At 41.1% G+C, this 24,229-nt stretch overlaps 1 protein-coding gene across 1 annotated transcript in view; it reads left to right on the top strand.

The window, feature by feature from the left end:
• DNAH10 (dynein, axonemal, heavy chain 10) overlaps positions 1–24,229 on the top strand; it is a 150,365-nt gene that overhangs the window by 30,824 nt on the left and 95,312 nt on the right. The window contains exons 14-23 of the mRNA XM_008591330.1: positions 303–475; positions 901–1,052; positions 2,943–3,104; positions 3,809–4,016; positions 8,554–8,710; positions 11,566–12,042; positions 12,154–12,312; positions 18,687–18,803; positions 18,886–18,988; positions 20,139–20,317. Coding sequence (XP_008589552.1) covers positions 303–475; positions 901–1,052; positions 2,943–3,104; positions 3,809–4,016; positions 8,554–8,710; positions 11,566–12,042; positions 12,154–12,312; positions 18,687–18,803; positions 18,886–18,988; positions 20,139–20,317 — 1,887 coding nt within the window. The remainder of the gene's footprint in view (positions 1–302; positions 476–900; positions 1,053–2,942; positions 3,105–3,808; positions 4,017–8,553; positions 8,711–11,565; positions 12,043–12,153; positions 12,313–18,686; positions 18,804–18,885; positions 18,989–20,138; positions 20,318–24,229) is intronic.

The raw sequence follows: 24,229 nt of genomic DNA, 5'->3' as shown, positions 1-24,229 counted from the left end.
GCTCCAGCCTATTCTTGCTACACATCATCAGATTTTCCAGTTTTTCAAGGGAAGCCAGAATTCTGGAATTTTATGTGAAAATACCCATTTTCTAAGTGTTCACGACTAAACTGAATACTTTGAAAACTTTGTTCACCAAACAAAATATGTATTTTAGCTATTTCCAGCCAGCACCCCAGTCTGTGGGGGACCAAGGGCCTTGCATTTATCTTTTTCAATTCACTTTTCACTCGAGGCGTCTTGATCCCACGGCTTCTTGGACTGCCTGCCCTTCCTATGCTTATGAAACATTTCTTCTACAGTCTTCTACCGCGGCTGAGGAGGCTTCGACCTCGGAAAGGGGGCCTGTTTTTGCAATCAATTTCTCACCTGCTCTCAGAGAGATCATTAACGAAGCAAAGTACTTGGAACAGCTGGGTTTTGCTGTCCCTGAATTAGCAAGAAATGTTGCTCTCCAGGAGGACAAATTCCTTAGGTAAAAAGATTCTTCTCTTAAATCAGCCGTAAACTTTACTGTCTCGGAACTCCTTTGCACTATTAAAAATTATTGAGGACCCCCCCCCAAAAGCTTTCATTTTTTGGATTTTATAACTACCAGTATTTACCACATTAGAAATTAAAGCTAAGAAATGTTTAAAACATAGATTTATTCATCAATCTAAAAAGAATAGTAATAAAACTATTACATGTTAACGTAAAGAACATTTTTAAAGAAAAGTAACTAGTATTTTCCAAAAAGGAAAGTGAGGAGAGTGGCATGGTTTTAAATTTCTGCAAATCTCTTGATCAAAGTTGTAGACTGGTTCGTGGTCCTTTGTAATCTGTTGGTAAGGTTATTAAGCTTTTTGTGAGTTTAATTTTGCATTCTCCTCGTGTTAATGACTTTTCTGTCATGTACAGGTACACAGAAGGGATACAGAGTATGTTGGATCATTATTACATGCTCATAGGAATGTTAAATGAGGCAGAGACTGTTCTTCTTGATAATCATTCCCAGGAATTAATCAGAGTGTTTAGCTCCGGATATAAGAGGTTGAACTGGAACTCACTAGGTAATATAATTCATCTATTTATTGCCTTTTAGACTTTGGGATGCAGCAATAATTCTTTTAGATGGTTTAATTTGAATGATAATTTTTGCATGTATATAGATATGGTTAACAAATAATGTTTAATGAAATACACTTTATGGAACGTAGAATGAACCTCCAGTCTTTAGTTGGGGGTGAAGGTAAGATGGGATACCATTTCAACAATCTGCTGAACTAAAGCTAAGTGATCTTTACTTTTCTTTTAATGAAAAATTTAATTTTGAGATAATTTTAGATTTATGGTAAGAATTACTACAGAGACATTATGTATGCTTCACCTAGTTTTCCCCAATAGAAACTTCTTGCAAAACAAGAATATCACAACCATCCTATTGACATTGATACAATCAAGATACAGAACATTTCCACACCACGTGATTACAGTCAATCCTTGCCCTCTCCTTAACCCCTGGCAACCATTAATCTGTCCTCCATTTCTATAATTTTGTCATTTCAAGAATATTACATGAATGAAGTAATGTATTATGTAATGTTTTTTGGGTTGGCTTTTCTTGCTCAGCCTCCTTCTCTGGAGGTTCATACAAGTTGGTGCGTATATCAATAGTTCATTTTCCTTGCTGTGGTGGTGGTATCAATGTACCATAGTTTTTTAGCCACTCACCTTTTGAAGGATATCTAGGTTGTTTTCAGTTCTGGATATTATGAATAAAGGTGCTATAAACATTTGTGTACAGGGTTTTGTGTGAATATGAGTCTTCATTTTTGGGGGATAAATGCCCAGGAGTGCAGTTGCTGAGTTGTATGGTAGCTGCATATTTGGTTTAGTTTTCTTTTTTAACTGCCACACTGATTTACAGGGTGGCTGTGCCGTTTTACACCTCCATCAGCAGGACAGGAGTTGATTCAGTTTCTTCAAATCCTGGCCAGCATCTGGGGCTGATACTGTTTATTTATTTGTTTATTTTAGCCGTCTGATAGCTAGCTGCTTAATGATTTCTCATTGTGGTTTTGATTTGCATTTCTGTAACGGTGAATGATGTCGAGTGTCTTTTCATGTGCTTACTTGCCATCTGTACGTCTTCTTCGGTGAAGTGTCTTTTGCCCATTTCCTAAGTAGATCGTTTGTTTTAACTGCTGAGTTTTGAGAGCATGTTACACGTTCTGGATACTTGTCCTTTGTTGGATACGTGGTTTGCAAATATCTTCTGCTGCTCTGCACATTGTCTTCTCATTCTCTTAGGAGGGTCTTTGTAGAACATAAGTTTTAAATTCTGATGAAGTCCAATTTATCAATTTTTCCTTTATTGGGTCATGCTTTTGGTGTTAAGTCTGAGAATTAATGCCTTCCCCTAGATCTCCAAGATTTTCTCTCTCTCTCTCTCTCTCTTTTATCTAAAAATGTTATAGTTGCACGTTTTACCGTTCAGTCTGTGATCAATTTTGAGATTTTTTTTTTTTTTTTTTGGTACAGAGTGTGAGCGTGGTCCTAAGTATTTAACCTGGGTTTACTCTTCACATTCTTGCTGTTTCCCTTTCTAAGCTCAGGCCAAAGGAGATGTAGGCAGTGGGTGTAGGGTGGATGGGTCAGGGAGCCATGGCTATGACAGGACAGCAGGCTCAACCTGCTCTTTCTCCCCATGTCACTTAAAACACGACTATGCTAACATTTGAACAGGAGAAATGTGTCGCTTGGTGGATTCTGGGCACAGGGCTCGTCGTCTCAGTCCCTTTGGGTGCTAAGTGGATCTCTGTCACCTCAAAGACTGGAGGAGTTGGAATGAGCAGGGTCTTTCCTGTGAAGGGATGCCGGGACTAACGTGACCAGTGTGGGTGGGAGGGACATGGAAAGACAGAGTTGGAAGCCGAAGAGCTTTCTTTTTTTCTCCAAAGGTATTGCTGACTACATAACTCGTTGCAAACAGGCCATTGGGAAATTTGAGTCTCTCGTCCATCAGATTCGTAAGAACGCAGATGACATTTCTTCCAGGCTTGCATTAATAGAGGCCGTGAATCTCTTTAAATATCCGGCACCTAAAAGCGAGGATCTCCCAGGTAGATCTGACTTCTTGGTTCTCCGGTTATGAAATGAGTAAGAAACCTCTTGGATGTGATTTTCTATATATGAGGGCACTTCAAGAAGTTCACGAAAAAATGGAATTAAAAGATAATACAAATCTCTCCATAAACTTTTTGAAGACGCCTCGTTGTGTGTGTGTATTTCACGAACGGAATAAAACCATTCCCAACGATCTCAGTTGTTTACTTGAAAGGATCATGGGTAATTCTTACTTTTTGTCATGTTAAAACATGTATTGCTTAGATAGTTTTACAAATTCTTGAGTCTGTGAAAATCAGTAGTACTTTTGTCTACAACTTTGTAACGGTAATGTAAACTGTGCTTTTATGGGCTCATATTCACTTGTTCAAACAAGATATTCTAAGCAGTCTTAGACTAGTAAGTAAGGAATTCAAAACTAGTCAACAAGGACTTCAAAAAAACAAGATTGCCCAAAGGTATAAAAAGCCACCTTCTGTGTGTGTGGTGTGTGCTTTAGTGCGTTTAACAAGCATTCCAACTTTGTCATTTTTTGCTGATTGTGCATCTTAAATTCTGGTGTTGCCATGTTTTCTGCTTTGCGTCAAGGTTAGAGACTGTTTTTTGTATTTCCAGGACATACACCTAATGTTTGGATTGCTTTTTGAGGGATGTCTTTCCTGTGTTCATGGGCAGATGTAATAGGTGTCTTTCTCTATAGGTGTGAAAGAATTCTTCGAGCACATTGACCGAGAAAGGGCCAAAGATGTGGACCACATGGTCAGGTGGTATCTTGCCATTGGGCCTCTGCTGACCAAAGTCGAGGGGCTGGTCATCCACACCAACACAGGCAAGGCCTCAAAGCTGGCCTCCTACTATGCATACTGGGAAAATAGAATTTACGAGGTACTCACAAAGCTCATCCTGAAGTAAGTTCATCTTTTTGTTGCATGTCTTAAAAACAGTGTGCCTAGATTAAAATATTTTACCTATGTGGACAGTAAAAGTTGCGGGGGGCGTGGCAAAATACAGAATGAATGACTATCAGTTGGACGATAGGACTGCTTTCTGGACAAAGGGCCTGCGTAGGATGGAGGGATTTGGGTTTCCATTTCGGCTCACGTTCTTGTTAGGCCCCTCAACATTCAGAAAATGCAGTTTTCCCTCTGCCCACTTCAGCTGTCTGAAGGACATAGTGTGTCTGTATTCAACTGGCAACAGAGGACATCTGTCACTCAATATTAACCACGATTTCAGAGAATGCTCTCACTCATATTGAGAGAGACCAATTTGAAGGATACATGACCCATTTTCTCTTCCTGGCTGGTCTAATGTAAACCCTTGGCTGGAATCGTCACCACGTTTGTGTTGAACTCCCATCACGTGTGCTGGCCTTAGACACGGTGGACTCTGTCCCTTTCCTCCTGGGAATCACAGACCAGCAGCTCAGCTAGACCAGCTGAGAGCTGAGTGCCTGGACTTCATTGCACTGGTGGCCCACACGCTGCCAGGTTGGATGGGTGTCCTAAGTTGGCAGCTTAGGATCATTCTAAGAGACCAGCCTATGAAATTCATCACTGTTACGATTACATCCATATTGTTAAGGGTGGCATTCATTTCAACACACAATGTCTTGATGAAGAACCCCAGAAGAAATTTCTCTGATTTCCCATTTGAACTTAGCTCCCCGAGAAAGTGTTTCTTTTTTTCTCTTTCATTTTTTGTTTTCTTTCTTTCTTTTTTTTCCCTTTTTTTTGTCTTTTTTCGTGACTGGCAATGGATCGCAACCCTCAGTGTCGTGCCTGTACCGGACCGGGACCGGCAACGGGATCGCAACCCTCGGCGTTGCGCCCGCACCTCGCTCAGCCAGTGAGTGGCCAGTCTGTATGTGGGATCTGAACCCTCGGCGGGAGCGCCGTCACGCTCCCAAGTGGTGCATTGTAGCAGTGTGCCACCGGGCCGGCCCCTTTTTGTTTTATTTCTAAATGGCTTGGGACACTGAATAGTTGACTTCATGGCTTTCCCTTGCTCCTTGGCTGCTAGGAAGCTTAGAACCAAATTTGTAGCCTGAGTGCAAAAGTGTGTAGGTATTTATGATTTGCATTTTTAGTATCATTCTTGACTCTACGTTTATATATTTGTAAAGCTAACATGTAGGAAAGCTCACCCTGCACCAGACTCTGTGCTATGCTCTTTACGATTCTCATCACCGTTTTACGGACAAGGACACAGGCTATTGGAAGGTTAAGTGACTTGCCTGTGGCCACACAGCCAGTAAGAGGAATTGCTACGATTTGAACCTGGGCAGTCTGACTTCAGTGTCATGTCACCAACTCTCTGGTTATGTCTTCTTCTTTTCTTATTTTACCCCACTTTGAGTCTCTTACTGCAGTTAAAGTATCCTTGTGAGCTGCTAAAAACCACTCTGGAAAGATGCATTAATAAATAAAATGAAGACCTTTGGTCTTCTTGTTTTTTGGACCCAGTTTGACAAACTTCACTAAGTTGATCCTTTAAATAAATCTGTTTTCTACATATTTTATTTATTTTTTTGTTGTTGCTTGTAACTTAGACTCCTAAAGCAGCCCCTTATATTGGAGCTACCTCACATAGTGTTTCCCTTTCTAATATGCTGTTTTCCCTCAGCCCATCCATTCATTTATCCATCTATCCATCCATCCATCCATCCATCCATCCATCCATCCATCCATCCATCCATCCTTTCAGTGTTTATTAGAGCCTGTTATGTGACAGGCTCTGGACTAGACCCTGGTCACAGACAAGGACCCTGTCCTCCTGGAGCTTCTCCATCCTCACAGGGAGAGAGGCAAGACACAAGGAAACAGACCTAAATGAGATGATTTCTTTGAAAGAAGTCGAGCAGAATAATGTGCTGGGGAGAGAATGGAGGGACTGATGTGATTGGGTGGTCAAGAAAGGCCACGGAAAGGCCACATTTTATCTGAGAACTGAAGATGAGGACCCGTCTGGGGGAAGACGAGAGCTGGTGTAAAGACCCACAGGTGGGTCTTTGGCTGGTGGACAGAACAGAAGGAAGGAAAGACTAGAGTGAAGCTGGAGAGGGAGCAGGGGCTGGATCAAGTCACCAAGAGCCTGGGCAGTCGTGGTGAGGAGCTTGCCTTTTATTCTGAGAGCAGCGAGAGGCTATTGGAGTGTTTTCAGCTGGTGAGAGAGAGAGGAATTAATGTTTTATTTTTATTTATTTTATTTCTAACAACTTTTTTCAATTAAAATTTTTTTCTTAATTGACATGATAATTATATATATTTATGGGGTAAAACGTGATATTTGGGTACAGGTATATGGTGTGCAATGATCATATCAGGGTAATTAACATATCCATCAACTCAAACATTTGTCATTTCTTTTTTTTTAATTTTTAAATTTTTGAAATTTTATTTTAACTTCACAATATCACTGTAGTTGATTTTTGTGTCCCCTTACCCATTCCTCTTTCCCCCTTCCTCTCTCCGCCAACTACATCAAATCTGTTCACTTGTCTTAACAAGTTCAAGGAATTGTTGTGATTGTTATGTCTTCCCCCCCTTTATTTGTTTGTATATTTATTTATTTAATCTCCCACAAATAAGTGAGAACATGTGGTATTTCTCTTTCTGTGCCTGACTTGTTTCACTTAATATAATTTTCTCTAAGTCCATCCATGTGGTTGCAGATGGTAGTATTTCATTCTTTTTTATAGCAGAGTAGTATTCCATTGTGTAGATATACCACAGTTTCCGTATCCACTCATCAGATGACAGACATTTGGGCTGGTTCCAACTCTTGGCTATTGTAAAGAGTGCTGCAATGAACATGGGAATACAGATATACCTTCGACATGACAATTTCCATTCCTCTGGGCATATTCCCAGCAGTGGGATAGCTGGGTCATAGGGTAGATCTATCTGCAATTGTTTGAGGAACCTCCATACCATTTTCCACAGAGGCTGCACCATTGCAGCCCCACCAACAGTGTACGAGAGTTCCTTTTTCTCTGCAACCTCACCAGCACTTATCATTATCAGTCTTTTGGATTTTAGCCATCCTAACTGGGGTGAGATGGTATCTCAAAGTGGTTTTTTTTTTTTTTTTCCTTTTTGTCTTTTTTTGTGACCGGCAACGGATCGCAACCCTCANACCCTCAAAGTGGTTTTGATTTGCATTTCCTGAATGCTGAGTGATGTTGAGCATTTTTTCATGTGTCTGTTGGCCATTCGTATATCTTTCTTTGAGAAATGCCTATTCAGCTCCTTTGCCCATTTTTAAATTGGGTTATTTGTTTTTTTTGCTGTAAAGTTGTTTGAGTTCCTTGTATATTCTGGATATTAATCCTTTGTCAGATGTATATTTTGTAAATATTTTCTCCTACTCTGTTGGTTGTCTCTTCACTCTGTTGATTGTTTCTTTTGCTGTGCAGAAGCTTTTTAGTTTGATATAGTTTCATTTGTTTATTTTTCCTTTGGTTGCCTGTGCTTTTGGGGAAACATTTGTCATTTCTTTGTGTTGGGAACATTCAAAATTCACTCTACTATGGGCTGACCGGTTAGCTCACTTGGTTAGAGCACGGTGTTATAACACCAAGGTCAAGGGGGTTTGGATTGCCATATGGGCCAACTGCCAAAAAAAAAAAAAAAGAAAAAAAATTCTCTCTACTAGCAATTTGAAATTATATAATATGTTGTTAACTGTAGTCTCCCTATAGTGCCAGAGAACAATAAAATTTATTCTTCCTGTCTTGCTGCAGTTTTGTATCCATCAACCACCCTCTCCCTGCCATTTGCCAATGTGGATGAGTTTGGAGAAAATTATAAGTGAAATAAGCCAGGCGCAGAAAGAGAAGTACTGTGTGTTCTCACTCATATGTGGAAGCTAGAAAAGTTGATCTCATAGAAGTAGAGAGTAGAATAGTGTTTACTAGAGACTGGTAAGGGTAAGGGGAGAGGGGATAGGCATTAAATGTTTTAAAAAAAATCTCTTTGGCTGACATATGGATTCCTGGATGGGGGCCCCGGGGGCGGGGGAGAGAGGGGAAGCAGGGGGACTGGTTTGGAAGCTAATGAAATGTTCCATCTCAGAGTGTCACCTGCAATTTGATCCCAGAAAGGATAGAGCCATGTGGGGTAGTTGGGCAGGGATGGGAGTGTTCCTTTCTCCTGAACCAGAGTTGGACAGCATTTGGAAGTCATCATATTATTATTTATTTTTCAACCAGTAGGTATTCAACTTCCTCAAAGTAGAAATGAACTATTTTTAAAAATAAATTTACTACACACAAAAAGAATATGTCATAAAACTCACCTCAAACTGTCCATGACAGCTCCGTAGTGTGTTATTCCTTGTAGTAGGCTTGTGACCTGTGACTTTTGTGACTCTAGATATTTCCATTAATTGTTTGGTGTATTTCATTATGGTGAGTACTGAGTCTTTTTCATTAATCCCTCTTAGGAATTTGCAGTCTTTTAATTCTTTAATCCTCGGAAGTGTCCCTTTGTTCCAAACTGAAACCATTTTGACTTCTCCTGAGATCATCCTTCATCCCAATGCAAATGAGATTGACAAAATGTGCGTCCATTGTGTCCGAAATTGCGTGGAGATCACCAAGGTAAGGGCAGAAAAGTCTGTGTTGTTTCTCAGGTGGCTTCTCATCACAGATGGCGGGGCCCTTCGGTGTTGAAAGCAGGTTACCGAGGAGGTGGAGAACGGGGTTCCACTTCTGTCCTCGATCTTTCCCTGGCTCCTCCTCTGTACAGCACTACATTTGGGAGCGTCCCAGTGCTGATCCTGGCTCCGTTTCCTTCTCTCTTCAGCTTCCCTCTCTACTTAATCACAACCAGTCCCCCAGCTTTGACCACCACTGTCGTGGAAAGGACCACTGCGTTTCCACCTCCACCCAGACTCTCTGCAGCACACCACACTTTTCTACATTTTTGCCTACTTGATGTCTCCCCTTGAACCTTAGACTTGGCCTGTCCAAGATGGAATTATTGATATCCAATCCTGCGACCTTGCCCTGCCCTAGTTTTCCCACTTTGGGAAGTGGCATCAACATCCACCCAGTTGTTTTAGCCAGAAACCTAGAAGCCATTTGATTCCTTGTTTTTCTCCCCCACCCACAACCAGCCCATCGGTAAGTGGGGTTGACTTCCCTCCAATCTGTCCTCTTCTCTGTTTCCACGTTACCATCCCATCCCAAGTTGCCACTCCCCTCTCCTGGACGATTGCTGTGATGTTCCTGCGGTCCATTTTCTACCACTGGTGTCCAGGATTATCTTTTAAAAATACAAATCATATTATGCCATCCCTGTGTAAACCCTCTCAGCCCCCATCCCCCTAATGACCTTTAGTTACACTTAGAACATCATCCAAACATCTTCGCATGGTCTATGGGGCCTTCCTCTATCTACCACCTGCCTGCCTTTCTGATCTCAGTTCCCACCTGTGTCATGCTCCAGCATGCGCTGGCTTCATTGGCTGTCTTTTTATACCTCCAGCAGGTGACACTAGTTCCTCTCGAAATGGTCGCATTAGCTGTTCCCTGTGCCTGGAACATTCTGCCCCGACCTTCACTTGCTGGCTCCTCCTTGTTCTCTCTCATATCACCCCACTCCATCTTCTTCCTACCACCTCTCGCTGTCTGGCCTTTTCTTATTTATTCACCTGCTCATTTATCTGTCGACTGTCTCAGGCCACGAGAATGCACGTTCTACGAGAACACAGACGTTGAGTGTTTTGTCCATTTTTCGATTCCCAGCTCTGAGAAGAGCATCTAGCCTATAATTGGATCTCAGAGAATGTTTTTTGAGTGAGTGTCTATTGGCAATAACCCAAAGTTTATGTCTTGCCAAAAATGGGAAAATAGGGTCATCTTTGTGGATAAGAGACCCCACACCCCCTGTACACACTGACATCTTGGTTTGTCTAGCAAGTCAGACATATTTCAGGCCTAAAAATAAGTACGGATATCAGAAATAGGGAATTTCACTTCACTGTACTTGGAAATTAATGAGTAAATTGTACATATTTTATAATATTTGCTAATACACTTATTTATTAAGCCTCTGTTGTATGAATTCTCTTAACTTATAGGCGTTGCATCACTGAGTCTTTGTGCAGGCAGCCAAAACAATTTCCAAGTGGTAACTAAGTAGGAAAGACAGTCTATAAATCATTATGAATATTAATCACAACGTTTTATGCCAGTTTAACTTTCCTCGTTACTAGTAGATGGATTTGAGGCTTTTGATGAAGCCTGTATTATTTGATCTTCATAAATTTTTTCCTTTTCTTTTAAATGAAAGGAATCTTTACCTATCCTCTTGGAAAATGTTAGAAGTATATTTCATTAAAAAAAACCTCTGCAAATAAACATATATGACTAGGTAACAATATGTCTTAATTGTCACTTCTCTTTGATGTTCAGGATTCATATTTCATGGCTGAAAAAAACAAGCAAAAGTTTTTAACTAAGATCTGAATTACCTCATCTCCGAAGTGGAGATGATGGTTCTATCCACTATCTAGAGCTGTTGAGAGGATTAAATGATACAACATGTGCAGAGAGTTGGCTATTAATAGCTCTAAATAAATGTTAGCTATTAGTATTAGTATTAGTATTACTATATGTAGTAATATTAATAGTAGAAGTGGTCATTTTTATTCACATTTTACGAATGGGAAAGCTGCGGTTCAGAGAATTTATATGTAACCCACCTGTGGTTTGCTACTGTGAATCACATTGGATTAAAAGAAAAGAGAGCCTTGACTATGCAGCAGAGAGATGTCAAAGTAGCAGATTTGTTCTGGGACACTGGGCCATCAATTTGCCTGAGCCTCTGTATTTCTTCATCTGTAAATATGGAAACAAATGTTTTATTCATCCATAGTATAGTTAGCTTTTATTGCATTACAAGCTGCTTTGAGCCTTAGTGGCTTAAAACAATATTTTTTTTAGCTCCTGGTTCTGTGGGCTGGGTTCTGCTGAGCGGTTCTTCTGGTCTTGGCTATGTTCACTCATGTGTCTAGCAGTTGCTGACCTCAATCCCAGCTCTGACGATTGGGGGGCTGTTGGCTGGGGCAGCTTGGTTCTCCTGTGTAGGGCTCGTCATCACCTGGTAGGCTAGCTCAAATGCATTCAACTGGTGATTATAAGGTTTTGGGAGCATGTGAGTGGAATCTGCAGGGCTTCTTGAGTCCTTGGCTTGGAACTTGCATAAGACAACTTTTGTCCCTTTCCACTGGCCAAGGCAAGTCACAAAGCTAGCCTGGGGTGGGGGAAATTGACTCCATCTCTTGATGGGAAGAACAAGGGATTCTGTTAATTTTTGCAGACTAGCACAATTTGTTAGTAATAAAGTGACTTCCCATTACTAGTGAGACTTCTTACTGAATACTAATACATGCATAGAAGGCAAAATAGATACTAAAATACTGTCTTTCCCCTGATTCTTATTTTGCCAGCATTTTGTTCGATGGATGAATGGAAGCTGCATAGCATGCCCTCCTCTGAAGGGGGAGGAAGAAGAAGTTGTTATAATAAGCTTTTACAATGATATTTGTCTGAACCCTCAGATAGCTGAATATGCTGTGATGATTCCCCAAAATGTCCACAGGATTCTGATCAATCTTATGAAGTATCTACAAAAATGGAAGCGCTATCGACCTCTCTGGAAATTGGACAAAGCTATTGTGATGGAGAAATTTGCTGCTAGGAAACCTCCTTGTATATTGTATGATGAAAAGTTGCAGTTCTATTCCAAGATAGCCTATGAAGTCATGCGCCACCCTTTAATCAAGGACGAACACTGCGTTAGGCTTCAACTAGCACCTCTGGCAAACACAGTGCAGGAAAATGCCAAGTCCTGGGTGATTTCACTCGGAAAACTTCTCAATGAATCAGCCAAGGAGGAACTTTATAATCTGCACGAAGAGATGGAGGTACTCATCACTGGGTTAAATTAAAACTACTTTTCATGAAGGTTGGTCTTTATTTGTACTGTTACTGCATCCTCTATGTTTATTTAGTATCTTTTGAACTTTCTTTTATAGCACCTGGCTAAAAACCTTAAAAAGAGCCCCAGTACCCTTGAAGATCTCAAGTTTGTCCTTACAACAATTTCAGAAATTAGAAGTAAATCTTTAGTCATGGAGCTAAGATACCGTGACGTCCAGGAGCGATATCGTACCATGGCAATGTATAATATCTTCGTAAGTCAACTTTTCTTTTCCAATGCACTTTACAGTTGGGTTGACCCTTTTCAGAAATACTTCTCAAGGACACTGCCATAGATTTGTTTCCAAATAAGTGACTTTAAGTAACACATTGTGAATGTAAAACAACCCCACAGTTATTTAGAATAATGAAACTTAGAACTTATTTTTTGATCTTGTGTGGCTCAACTAGTATTTTTGTAGACTAGTCTATAACTGCACACCAATTCAATTCTTCCTTTCTTCTTCTTCTTTTTTTTAATGTTAGTTAATTTCTTTTAATAAATACAGAGCTCTTGCAAAAATAGAGAGACAGAGAGTTGTAAGATAAAAGAAACTGGTAGAAGATAATAATTTGATTAATCTTGCTTTGTTTAGGATTGCTAAATGTGGGTTCCAAAGACCTTTTGAAGTCCATGGATGAGTTTGTGGGGGTCTGGGCTCTTCCTGAAATTGTATGAGAAAGTTTTCATATTGTGCGTTTTTCTGATAAGGGGATCTGTAGCTTCCAGCCCAGGTCTACTGCTCAGTGAAGGTGTTTGACCGTGACACATCCTGACTACTAGACCACCAGGAACGCTGTTGTTTGAAGCAGTCAAACAAATAAATGCTGGGATCCAGATTTACAATAGCTATTTGTTTCTTCCCTTTTTGCATTTCTCCCTTGGCCAAGAAGATTTTGTCTGACTTTACTTCATCTGGTTTATATCACAGAAATAATAGAAGAATCACTGTAACAAAGAATTTTGCACAGTGTGCAATGTGTCACACACACAAAGAATCAGCGTGTCAAATTCCAACAACAATTATTGATATTTTGATTTGGATTGCACTGATTCTATAGATTAATTTGGGATGAATGGACACACTTATAACATTGAATTTTCTTATCCATGAACATGTTTTTCCTCTCCTTCTTTAGGTCTTCTTTAAGGTCTCCCAGTAAAATTTTATAATTTTCCCCATAGAGATCTTACACATCTTTTGCCAGATTTCTTTCTAGGTTCTTGCTATTTTTATTTTTATTTTTTTTATTTTTTATTTTTTTGTCTTTTGTCTTTTTTCCGTGTCCGGCAACGGATCGCAACCCTCAGTGTTGCCCCCGTACCGGACCGGGGACCGGCAACGGGATTGCAAGCCTCGGTGTTGCTCCCGCGCCTCGCTCAGCCAGTGAGCGGGAACCGGTCTGCATATGGGATCTGAACCCCCGGACAGGAGCGCCGCCGCGCTTCCCAAGCGGCGCACTATCCAGTGCGCCACCGGGCCGGCCCAGTTCTTGCTATTTTTAGATGCTCTTATAATTGATATTTTTAGTTTCATTTTTTTTGTTGCTATTATGTAGAAATACAATTACTATTTGCACAATTTTTTTATAGTTCACAAATTGTTAATTTTAATCACTTTTTATCCATAGATTGCTTTGGATTTTCTAGCACACATCATATTATCCATGAATATTGACATTTTCGGTTTTTTTTAATTCTTATATCTTTTATTTATTTTTCTTGCCTTATGACTCTAGGTAGGACTTCCTGTACAGGGTTGAATAAAAGGGGTGGGAGAGTAAATCCTTGTCTTGTTCTTGATCTAGGAGGAAAAGCTTTTGGCATTTTATCATTGAATGTGATAATTGCTGTGTGTTTTTTGGTAAATACCTTTTCATTAGGTCAAGAATGATAAAATAAGGAATAAAAGATTTGGTCTTTGTCCCCGGTTTCTGACACAGCTCCTAAAACACTTGTAATTTTCTAAGTGATAGGGGTCATAGAAACATCTTTTGTTGTAATATTTGGTCTTTGTCCCTGGTGCTTTGTTCCTAAAACCCTTGGAATCTCTGGAGTGATAAGAGTGTCTTTTGTATGTTGATAAGATGACTGGTGGCTGGGGTCTCCAGATAGCTTCAGGGTGGGGGCTGGTTGCTGGAAAGACCAAGGCATGATCAGAAGTTTGCAACTTTCAGGCACCCACCCTCACCCACCCCACCAGAGGAGGGAGGAGCTGGAAACTGGGGGCCACCAATGGCCAATGACTTAATCAATCATGTCTATATAATGAAACCTCCATAGAAACCCCTAAATAATGTGATTTGAAGAGCTTCCAAGTTATTGAGCACATCAAAGTGCCGAGACAGTAATGTGTCCAGAGAGGGCATGGAAGCTCCTTGCACCTCCCCCCATCCCATACCTTGGTCTATGCATGTCTTCCACTTGGCTGTTCCTGAGTTGTGTCCTTTATAATAATCTGGTGATAGTAAGTAAAGAGCCTTTCTGAGTTCTGTGAGCCATTTTAGCAAGCTGTTGAACCTGGGGACCCCTAACTTTGTAACCAAGTCAGACAGAAGTCTGGGTACCCTGAGTATACTTGCAACAGGCATCTGAAATGAGGGCAGTCTTGTGGGTCTGAACCCTTAAATGTGTGGAGTCTGACACTAACTCTGGGTAGTTACTGTCAGAATTCAGTTGAATTATAGGACATCCATTTGGTGTCTGGAAAATTGAATAATTGTTGATGTGGAAGAAACCCATCCATTTGGTGTCAGAAATGTGAGTAAAAACAGTTTGGATCAAGGAAGTTCCCTTCTAGTGTGAGTTTAAGAGTTTTTGTTTGTTTGTTTGTTTTTATAGGATTTTGGATTTTATCAATCATTTCTGTATCTATTGAAATGGTAATATGGCTTTTCTCCTTTAGTAGTCTAATGTTAAACCATATACCATCTATCTTCTTTTTAATATATTTCTGGATTGAGTTTGCTAATGTTATGATTAGGATTTTTGCATCTATGTTCTTGTGTAAGATTAGTCTGTAATTTTGAAAGACAGGCCTTTGTGTTTGTTGGATTTTCATATGAAGGTTATGTAGGCCTTGTAAAATGTATGGGGAAGTCTACTAAAAGTTTCTATTCTCTAGATGAGGTTAGTGTAAGACTGGAATTGGAATAACTTCTTTGAATCTGATACTGGAGGATGTATGTGTGTATGTGTTTCTATGTGTAAAGATTTGATTACTGATTCAGTTTTTAAAAATGGCAATAGGATTCTTCAGATTTTCTACTTCTTGATTACTTTTTTTTTTTTTCCTTTTTGTCTTTTTTCGTGACTGGTAACGGAATCGCAACCCTCGGTGTCGCGCCCGCACCGCGCTCAACCAGTGAGCGGACTGGTCTCTATATGGGATCCGAACCCTCGGTGGGAGCGCCGCCGTGCTCCCAAGCGCCGCACTCTACTGAGTGCGCCACCGGGCTGGCCCTTGATTACTTTTTTTGAAGGTTATTTATTTTTCAAAGAATTGTACCATCACATCTAAATTCTCAAATTTATTTCCATAGGAATTTTCATATTCTTGATGATGGCTGCAGGACATGTAATGATGTTGCCATTTTCAGTCCTGCTATTGGTTATTTGTGCTTTATCTATTTTATTTTCTTGATCAGACTCACCTGAGGTTTATCAATTTGATTAGTTTTATAACCTTTATTGATGCATGACATACATAAAGAAAAGTAAACAAATCATAAGTGTATATACCTTGATAAATTTTCACAGAGTGAATACCCCTTGTAGTCAGCACTCATTAAGGAATAGAACATTCCCAACATCCCACAAGCCCCTCCCATTCTCCCTTCCAGTCACCACCTTCTCGTAGCGGTAAGTACTACCTGGATGTCTAACACTGTAGATTACATTTGCCTGTTTTTTTTTTTTTTTTTTGTCTTTTTGTCTTTTTTCCATGTCCGGCAACGGATCGCAACCCTCAGTGTTGCTCCCGTACCGGACCGGGGACCGGCGACGGGATCGCAAGCCTCGGCGTTGCTCCCGCGCCTCGCTCAGCCAGTGAGCGGGAGCCGGTCTGTACGTGGGATCCGAACCCTCGGACGGGAGCGCTGCCGCGCTTCCCAAGCGGCGCACTATCCAGTGCGCCACCGGGCCGGCCCCAACATTTGCCTGTTTTTGAACTCTATATAAATCAAATAATAGTGTGTATTCTTTTGTGTCTGTCTTTTTCTCATTCAATTTTACATTTTTGGGATTTATTCATTATCATTGCCTGTAGCAATAGTTTATTCATTGTCATTGCTGTATAATATTCCATTGTGTGAATATATCACCAAAGGATATTTGGACTATTTCCAATGTTTGTGTATTATGAGTAGTACTTCTATGATCATATTAGTATATATTTTTGGTGAATTTATATATGTGTCCATCTCTGTTGGATATAAGTCTAGACATGGAATTGCTGGGTTATAGGACATTCGTATGTTTAGCTTTACTAGATTCTGCTAGTTTTCCAAACCAATGGCACCAATTTACACTCACACCAGCATGTATAAGAGTTTTAGTTGCTCCACATCCTTACAAATGCTTAGTTTATTAGTCTTTTTGAAACACCAACTTTTGGTTTTCTTGGTCCTCTCTAAGTATAGATGTTATTCCATCATCTTCTGGCTTCTGATGTTTCTACTGATAAGTCAACTGTAAGTCTTTTTGCTGCTCCATTTGAAGGTAGTCTGGTAGTCTGCTTTTTTAAAAAAAAATTTATTTATCATCATTATTATTTTTTTTACATTCTAAGTTGTTGAGGAGCATTTGGGGGGAAGGGGAAAGGGGAAAGAGGAAGGATATAGGGTGGGAGGAGTAGGAAGAAGGGGAGATTGGTTGACGCCTGTGGCACCCCCCTCATTTTGGCAGGGGAGACCAGGGGGTTTCTGGTGGCAGCTCGGTGATCATTGACATTGGCCCTCCAGCACCCCAGCTTGGGAGCCTAGGGTGCTTCCTGTGGTGGCTTGGTGCTTGTCACTAGGCTGGTTGCAGATGTCAGTGGGGCATGACTGAGGTCCTTGGGCCCCCCACCACCCTGGGTCAGGAGCCTTTGTCTGCTTTTAAGATTTTTTTTCTGTCTTTGGTTTTTGGCAGTTTTAATATGATATAACTGTTATTATTATTATTATTTTTAATCCTGGTTGGGATTTGTAGTACTTTTAAAATCTACAGGTTGGTGTCTTTACCTAGTTTTGGACAATTAACAGCTTTGCTTTATTCTATTCTTTTCTGAAACTCCAATTCTACATATCTTAGACCTTCTCTCTAATACCCTATACATCTTATATTCTTGTCTGTCTTTTCTTTCTGTGGTTCATCCTGGATACTTTGACCTAGTCTTTCAGTTCATTACTTTTCTTTTTTTTTTTTCCCTTTTTGTCTTTTTTCGTGCCCGGCAACGGACCGCAACCCTCAGTGTTGCGCCCATACCGGACCGGGACCGGCAATGGGATCGCAACCCTCAGTGCTGCGCCCGCCCCTTGCTCAGCCAGTGAGCGGGAACCAGTCTGTATGTGGGATCCGAACCCTTGGCGGGAGCGCCGCCACGCTCCCAAGCGGCGCACTATAGCAGTGCGCCACCAGGCCGGCCCGGGTTCATTACTTTTCTATTGAGTTATGTCTCATCTCCTGTAACTGTTTCCTTAACCAATCCTTTGACCTCTTAATTTCAGGCACTGTAATTGTTATTTCTAGAATTGCCATTTTAAACACAATTTCCTGTTCTCTGCCAAAATTCTCAATTTTGTTTCTGTCTTTTATTTCCTTTAAGTAAAATTATTTTAAATTCTGTGTTTTATAACTGCATTATTGTGTCTGTGAATCTCTTGGTTTCATTTAAGTCCTTTCGTATCTTTATATGCCTGCTATTTTTTATTGTGGTCTGGAAAGATACATGGAATGATTTCAGTTTTTAAAAATTTGCTGAGACTTGATTTGTGACCTAACGTGGTTTATCCAGGAGAATGTTCTGTGTGCTGATGAAAAGAATGTATATTCTGTATCTTATTGCATTCTCAACATTCTATGTGATAAATTGTAGAGAGAATTGGAGGCCTTAGATTATGCTATATTTCATCAGAGGAAATTTATTTTTCTTCTAACAGACAGACCGCACAACTGGTTACATTAGTAAGCCAAATATAACCTTATTCTAATCAGAGATTAAGTTGATTTGATGCTGGGCTTTAGTTTGTGAGGGGCTTATCTCTCTGGGGTATCTCTTTCTATTTATTTTAAAAAATGATTCTATCCTGATTTTATTTTAATTATAAAAATATAATATTAATATTTCAACCAGATTTTCAGTTGGCTCAGATCATGTAGTCTGCTATTAACAGAAGCAGAAGTCCCTGGAAAGTAGCTTTGACCAGAAATTTCAGTTCCAAATTGCTGATCATTTATTGTTTGTTCTTTTATGTATTTATTTAAAATAAAAAATTTTTTTTTTCTTTTTTTTAACCAGGTCATGTGGGGGAGTGGGAGGGGTGAAAGGTAAAGGGACATGAAAATCAACTACATTGTATATTGATAATTTTTTTTTTTTAAAATTAGCCTTCTGAGGCAGAGAGTGAACTGGTTGAAAATATTGAGAACATGTGGTTAAATCTGTTTAATGATTCATTGAATATGGAACATGCTCTTGGAGGCATAAAGAAAACTTTCACAGAGGTACCTTTTAAATTTTACTTTCTAAGTAAAGATATTGAAAAATGTATATTGGGCTAAATTGATGTAACCTTGCTTTTTTCAGATTACTCGAGGTGAAATAATGAACTACAGATTTCAGATAGTGGAGTTTGCAAAACGTTTTTATAGTGAAGGCCCTGGTTCTGTTGGTGAAGATCTTGATAAAGGTAAAATCTTCATGTTGGTCTTACTGAGCTATTTGAGTATGTTCTGCTTAAGAATTTTATGAGAAGTGGTTATTGAGCTATGATTTAAATATTTATTTTTCCCTCAGATACTCTTTTGTTGGATAGTTTTAGTGGTTATGAAAAGCTAAACAAATTCACTTCATTGACTATTCACTGCCTACTCTGTGAAGGCATTGAGAAAAGTGCTTTGGAGCAGGATTCACTCCTGAAGGGGATACAAAGATCTTGGCTGCTGCTCAGTAATCTCAAATGCCAGCAGCTGCCTTTGTAAACGCAACCTCTTATCCTTCCACCTTCCTACTGCTTTACTCCTACCACATTTACTCTTCAGACTGAGATCCTGACCCCTTCATGTTTGTCCTGTGCCCTTCAAGTAACATAAGCTAAGAGGGTGACAAGGTAAAAAACACTAAAATTCTTATTCTAAACAGAATTTGATAAATACCATGAGACTGTTACAAACCAAAGACTACTAGGGACTCAAAAAAAAAAAAGAAGGTCTTGTCTATTAAGAGATGCTCGAAAAGTCATCTTGAAAAGGTGGTATTTGGTGGGTGATGTGAGCAGGGATGGAGTTACAATGGCCACTGGAATGAGGAGGAGAAGAGTGTCAGGAGAGTCAGCATGTGATGATGAAGGATGGGTGGCATAGACCATAATAGAGGCCACTTCATATTGCATTAGAATAGCCTCATTTCCGGGCTGGCCGTGGCTCACTTGGGAGAGTCTGGTGCTAACACCAAGGCCACGGGTTCGGATCCCATATAGGGATGGCCGGTTGGCTCACTGGGAGAGTGTGGTGCTAACAACACCAAGTCAAGGGTTAAGATCCCCTTACCGGTCATCTTAAAAAAAAAAAAAAAAAAAAAAAAAAGAATAGCCTCACTTCCTGCACTCCCTGAGTGCGAGAATTAGACAGAATTTTCTAACTGGAGAGCTTTGCAGATGTAATTGGCCTTTTGGTTTTAGTTAGAATGATGGTGTGATGAAGTCTGTTCATTATAAATTCATCTTCTCATACAGCTTATGTGGATGAATTGATAATTTATGTGCATTATTCAGGATTTCTTATTCAGTTTTGTATATCCTAAAATTTATTTACCCATTTATCTATATATTTATTTACTAGGAGTAGAACTTTTAGACACTTATGAGAAAGAGCTGGCAAAACATGAAAAGAATCGTCAGGAGTTGGCTAATGCTGAGAAACTTTTTGATCTTCCTATTACAATGTACCCAGAGCTGCTCAAAGTGCAGAAGGAAATGAGTGGGCTGAAAATGATTTACGAGTTGTACGAACAACTAAAGGTGAGCATCTCTCTGAAAGACTCAATCTCACCGAAGTGAATAGAGGAATTAATTAGGCCCAGTGGACTTAGATGCCATCATAATAAAGGGCTTGGGTCAGATTTTGTAGAAACTCTCATTTTGGCTGCAGGGAGAGGTGGGTTATAGGGAATGATGGCTAAAGGGTGCAGCGTTTCCATTTGGGATGTTAAAAAAGTTTTGGAGCTAGACAATGGTGGTGGATGCCTAACCTTGTGAATGTACTGGGTGCCATGGAACTGCACACTTTAAAATGGTTAAAGTGGTAAATTTTGTATTATGTGTATTTCACGAAAATCATAAAAGAGAAACCTCTCTCTCGAGATTAAGGGCTTGGTTAAGGTGTGGGTTGAACTGCTTCATTGGAAGTGGAAATTAAAAGTAGCAAATATCCTGTCATTGGAATGCATCTGTTTTAGTCCGTTTTGTGTTGCTATAACAGAAATACCTGAGACTGGGTAATTTATAAGGAAAAGAGTTTCATTTGGCTTACGATTCTGGGACAGCTGCATCTGGCAGGGGCCTCAGGCTGCTTCTACTCATGGTGGAAAGTGGCAGGCAGCTGGCGGGTACAAGCAGATCATATGGCGAGAGGAAGCAAGAGAGAGAAGCGAATGAGAGAGAGGAGGTGCCAGGGTCTCTTAAAGCAACAAGCTCTCCCGGGAACTAGTAGAGTGAGAACTCACTCATTAATCCCCCCTCCCACAGGGAGAGCATTAATCCATTCATGAGGGATCCGCCCCCATGACTCAATCAGTTTCCAGCACTGCCACATTGGAGATCAAATTTCCACATGAGTTTTGGAGACAACAACACATCCAAACTCCATCAGCATCTCTTTAGTATATGTTCCCCATGCAAATTCACACCCTTCCTTCCTTCCTTCATTCATCTACTAACTTAGCCCAGTGATGTGCAAGGTTCAGAAAGGAATCATGGCTGCCCACTCCTGCCCTTCTTGAGCCCCCAGGGATGAATGCCTGTATTAGTCTGGGTTCTTGAGAAATAGAACCAATAGGAGATCTATATCTATATCATCTTTACATAAAGAGATTTATTATAAGGAATTGGTTCATGTAATCATGGAGGCTGAGAAGTCCCAAGATCTGCAGTTGGCAAGCTGGAGAGACCCAAGAGAGCCCATGGTGTAAGCTCCAGTCTGAGTCCAAGGAGGATGCAGAAGACTGATATCCTATGGCAAAGGCAAACAGAGAGAGCGAATCCTCTCTTACTCAGTACTTTTGTTCTGTTCAGGCCTTCAATGGATTGGATGAGGCCCACTCACATTTGCTTTTCTCAGTCTACTGATTCAAATGTTAGTCTCATCCAGAAACACACTCACAGACACGTCCAGAATAATGTTTGACTAAATACCTGGACACCCATGACCCAGACAAGTTGACACATAGAATTAACCATCACAGTGATACATAAACAAATAACCACACTGCTATGGTATGTGATAGAAATGGGGTAGACAAAGCACTGCAGAGCCCAGAGGAGGAAGGAGGGTGGCCAAGAGAGCTTCCCTAAAGGGGTGGCACTTGTGTGAGGCTCTGAATCAGGAACAGGTTTTTGCCTGGTTAGTGCCGAACAAGGCTTTCCAGGCACAGGGTCAGGCAGGAACAAAGACGGGAGATGGGGAAAATGTTGTGTATACACACCTTTTGTGGCTGGAGGAGACTGTGCCGAGGGGCCAGCAGATGAGGTTGGGGACGTGGGGAGGGGCTGGTGGAGACGAAGCTGTCCGAGGTACTCTGGAGGCAGCAGGGAGACATTTAGGAGGTCACTGCCGCAGTCCTGGCAGAAGGACAAATAGCTTGCATTTTAGAACAATTATGGAAGGAACAGAGAGATAAGAATATTTGGAGACATGTTAATGTTGAAAGTGATAAGACTTAGTGACTGATTAGATATGTGCACAATGGAAAAAATTCATAAAGTAAAAAAATACTCAATTTTTCTTTTTGTCCTTTTTTGAGACCGGCCGCACCGCGCTCAGCCAGTGAGCGCTGTGAGCGCACCGGTCAACCCCATAAAGGATCCGAACCTTCGGCGGGAGCGCTGCTGCACTCCCAGGGCCACACTCTCCTGAGTGCACCACGGGCTCGGCCCAAAATACTCAATTTTTCTTTTTGTCCTTTTTTGAGACCGGCCGCACCGCGCTCAGCCAGTGAGCGCTGTGAGCGCACCGGTCAACCCCATAAAGGATCCGAACCTTCGGCGGGAGCGCTGCTGCACTCCCAGGGCCACACTCTCCTGAGTGCACCACGGGCTCGGCCCAAAATACTCAATTTTTAAAGGAAAAGTTATGTGAATTGGGAACAACCATGCGTATGTCAAAATGTGTTGTTTTTTTTTTTAAACTTAATTCAATATTGACACATAGCTTGGTCCCCAGCCATTGTGGATTGTAGCTATGAAGGTATATTTCATCAGAGTGACTTCCACCCTCCTTCAAATTTATTTTTTAGTAGCAATTGCTTTTCAAATCTGTGTATTGAGAACACACAGTGGGGGCAGGGAGGCCAGGCAGGAGACCGTCGTCATAATCCCAGTGGGCTCTGGGGGTGGCAGCTGTGGAGGTGGGAGACGTGGCAGATTCTGGATCTATTTGGAAGGTGGCGTCAGTAGGATTTCCTGGAGGTTCAGATGTGGGGCGAGAGCAGGAAAAGAGCAGGAAGGACACCAAGATTTTTTGGCTTGGGGAGCCAAAGGTTAGTGTCACTCTTAAGTGTAGACTCTTGGAAGAGAATGTTTGGGGTGGGGGCGGGTATTGGGAATTCAGCACGAGATGGTGTCTATTGGATGCTCATGTGAAGATGTCGAGTAAGCCCTTGGATACACTTATCTGGAGCTCAGAAGAGAAGTCTGGCCTGGAGGTGTGAACTTGGGAATTGTCAAGGTATAGAATTTACTTAAAGCCACCAGTCTGGATGGGCTCATCTGGTGTATTTGTTTCCTAGGCTGACATAACAATTTACTATGAACACAAACTGGGAGTTTTAAAACAACAGAAATTTATTCCTTCACAGTCCTGGAGGCCAGAAGTCATGGTGTCCCCAGGGCCACGCTCCCTCCAGAGGTTATTAGGGGAGGGTCCTTCCTTGTTTCTTCCAGCTTCTGGTGGTTGATGGCAACCCTTGGTGTCCTTGGCTTGTAGATGTGTCACTTCAGTCTCTGCCTCTGCTGCCACATGGCTGTATTCCCTCTGTGCCTGTCTCTGTCTGTTTTCTCTTCTTATAAGGACACCTGTCATTGGCTTTAGAGCTTATCCTAATCTAATGTGACCTCTTCTCAATTACATTTGCAAAGAACCTCTTTCCAAACATTCTGAGTTTCTGGGTAGACATGAATTTGGGGAGCACTATTCAACTCAGTACATGCAGGGGAGGGGTAGTTAGAGGATGGGGCAAGGATGGAGGCTGGGCCACTCCAACAGTAAATGCCATGAGAAGAAGATTCCCCAAATTGAAAGACCAGGAGAATGAGGAGTGGCCCAGGTGGTGGAAGGATGACAGGCGAGGTTGAGGTCTCAGAAGCCACGTGGGAAGAGCGTTTCGAGGAGGTGGGACTGATCAACTTCACAGATGCTGCTGAGAGAGCAAGTGAGAGGGGAGGGGGACTGACCACAGAATTTCGTATCATGGGGCCCACTAGTAACCTTAGAAAGAAAAATTTGAAGGGAGTGGTGGCCGTGGAAGCCTGACAGAGAGTCCAAGGTATTTACCCGGGAGGAAAGAAAGCAGAGACCCTTATAACGACTTCTGCATGAATGTTCATAGCAGCTCTATTGGTAACAGCCCAAGACTGGGAATGACCCAAATGTCCATCAGCGAGAGAAGGGATACATATGCTGGAATACTACTCAGCAAGAGAAAGGATCGGACTATT

This window comes from Galeopterus variegatus, unplaced genomic scaffold, assembly GCF_000696425.1.
Source record: "Galeopterus variegatus unplaced genomic scaffold, G_variegatus-3.0.2 Scaffold147, whole genome shotgun sequence".
In the NCBI taxonomy this organism is placed as follows: Eukaryota; Metazoa; Chordata; class Mammalia; order Dermoptera; family Cynocephalidae; genus Galeopterus; species Galeopterus variegatus.
The sequence above is the reverse complement of the archived record's forward strand: the minus strand, read 5'-3'. Positions and strand labels throughout refer to the sequence as shown.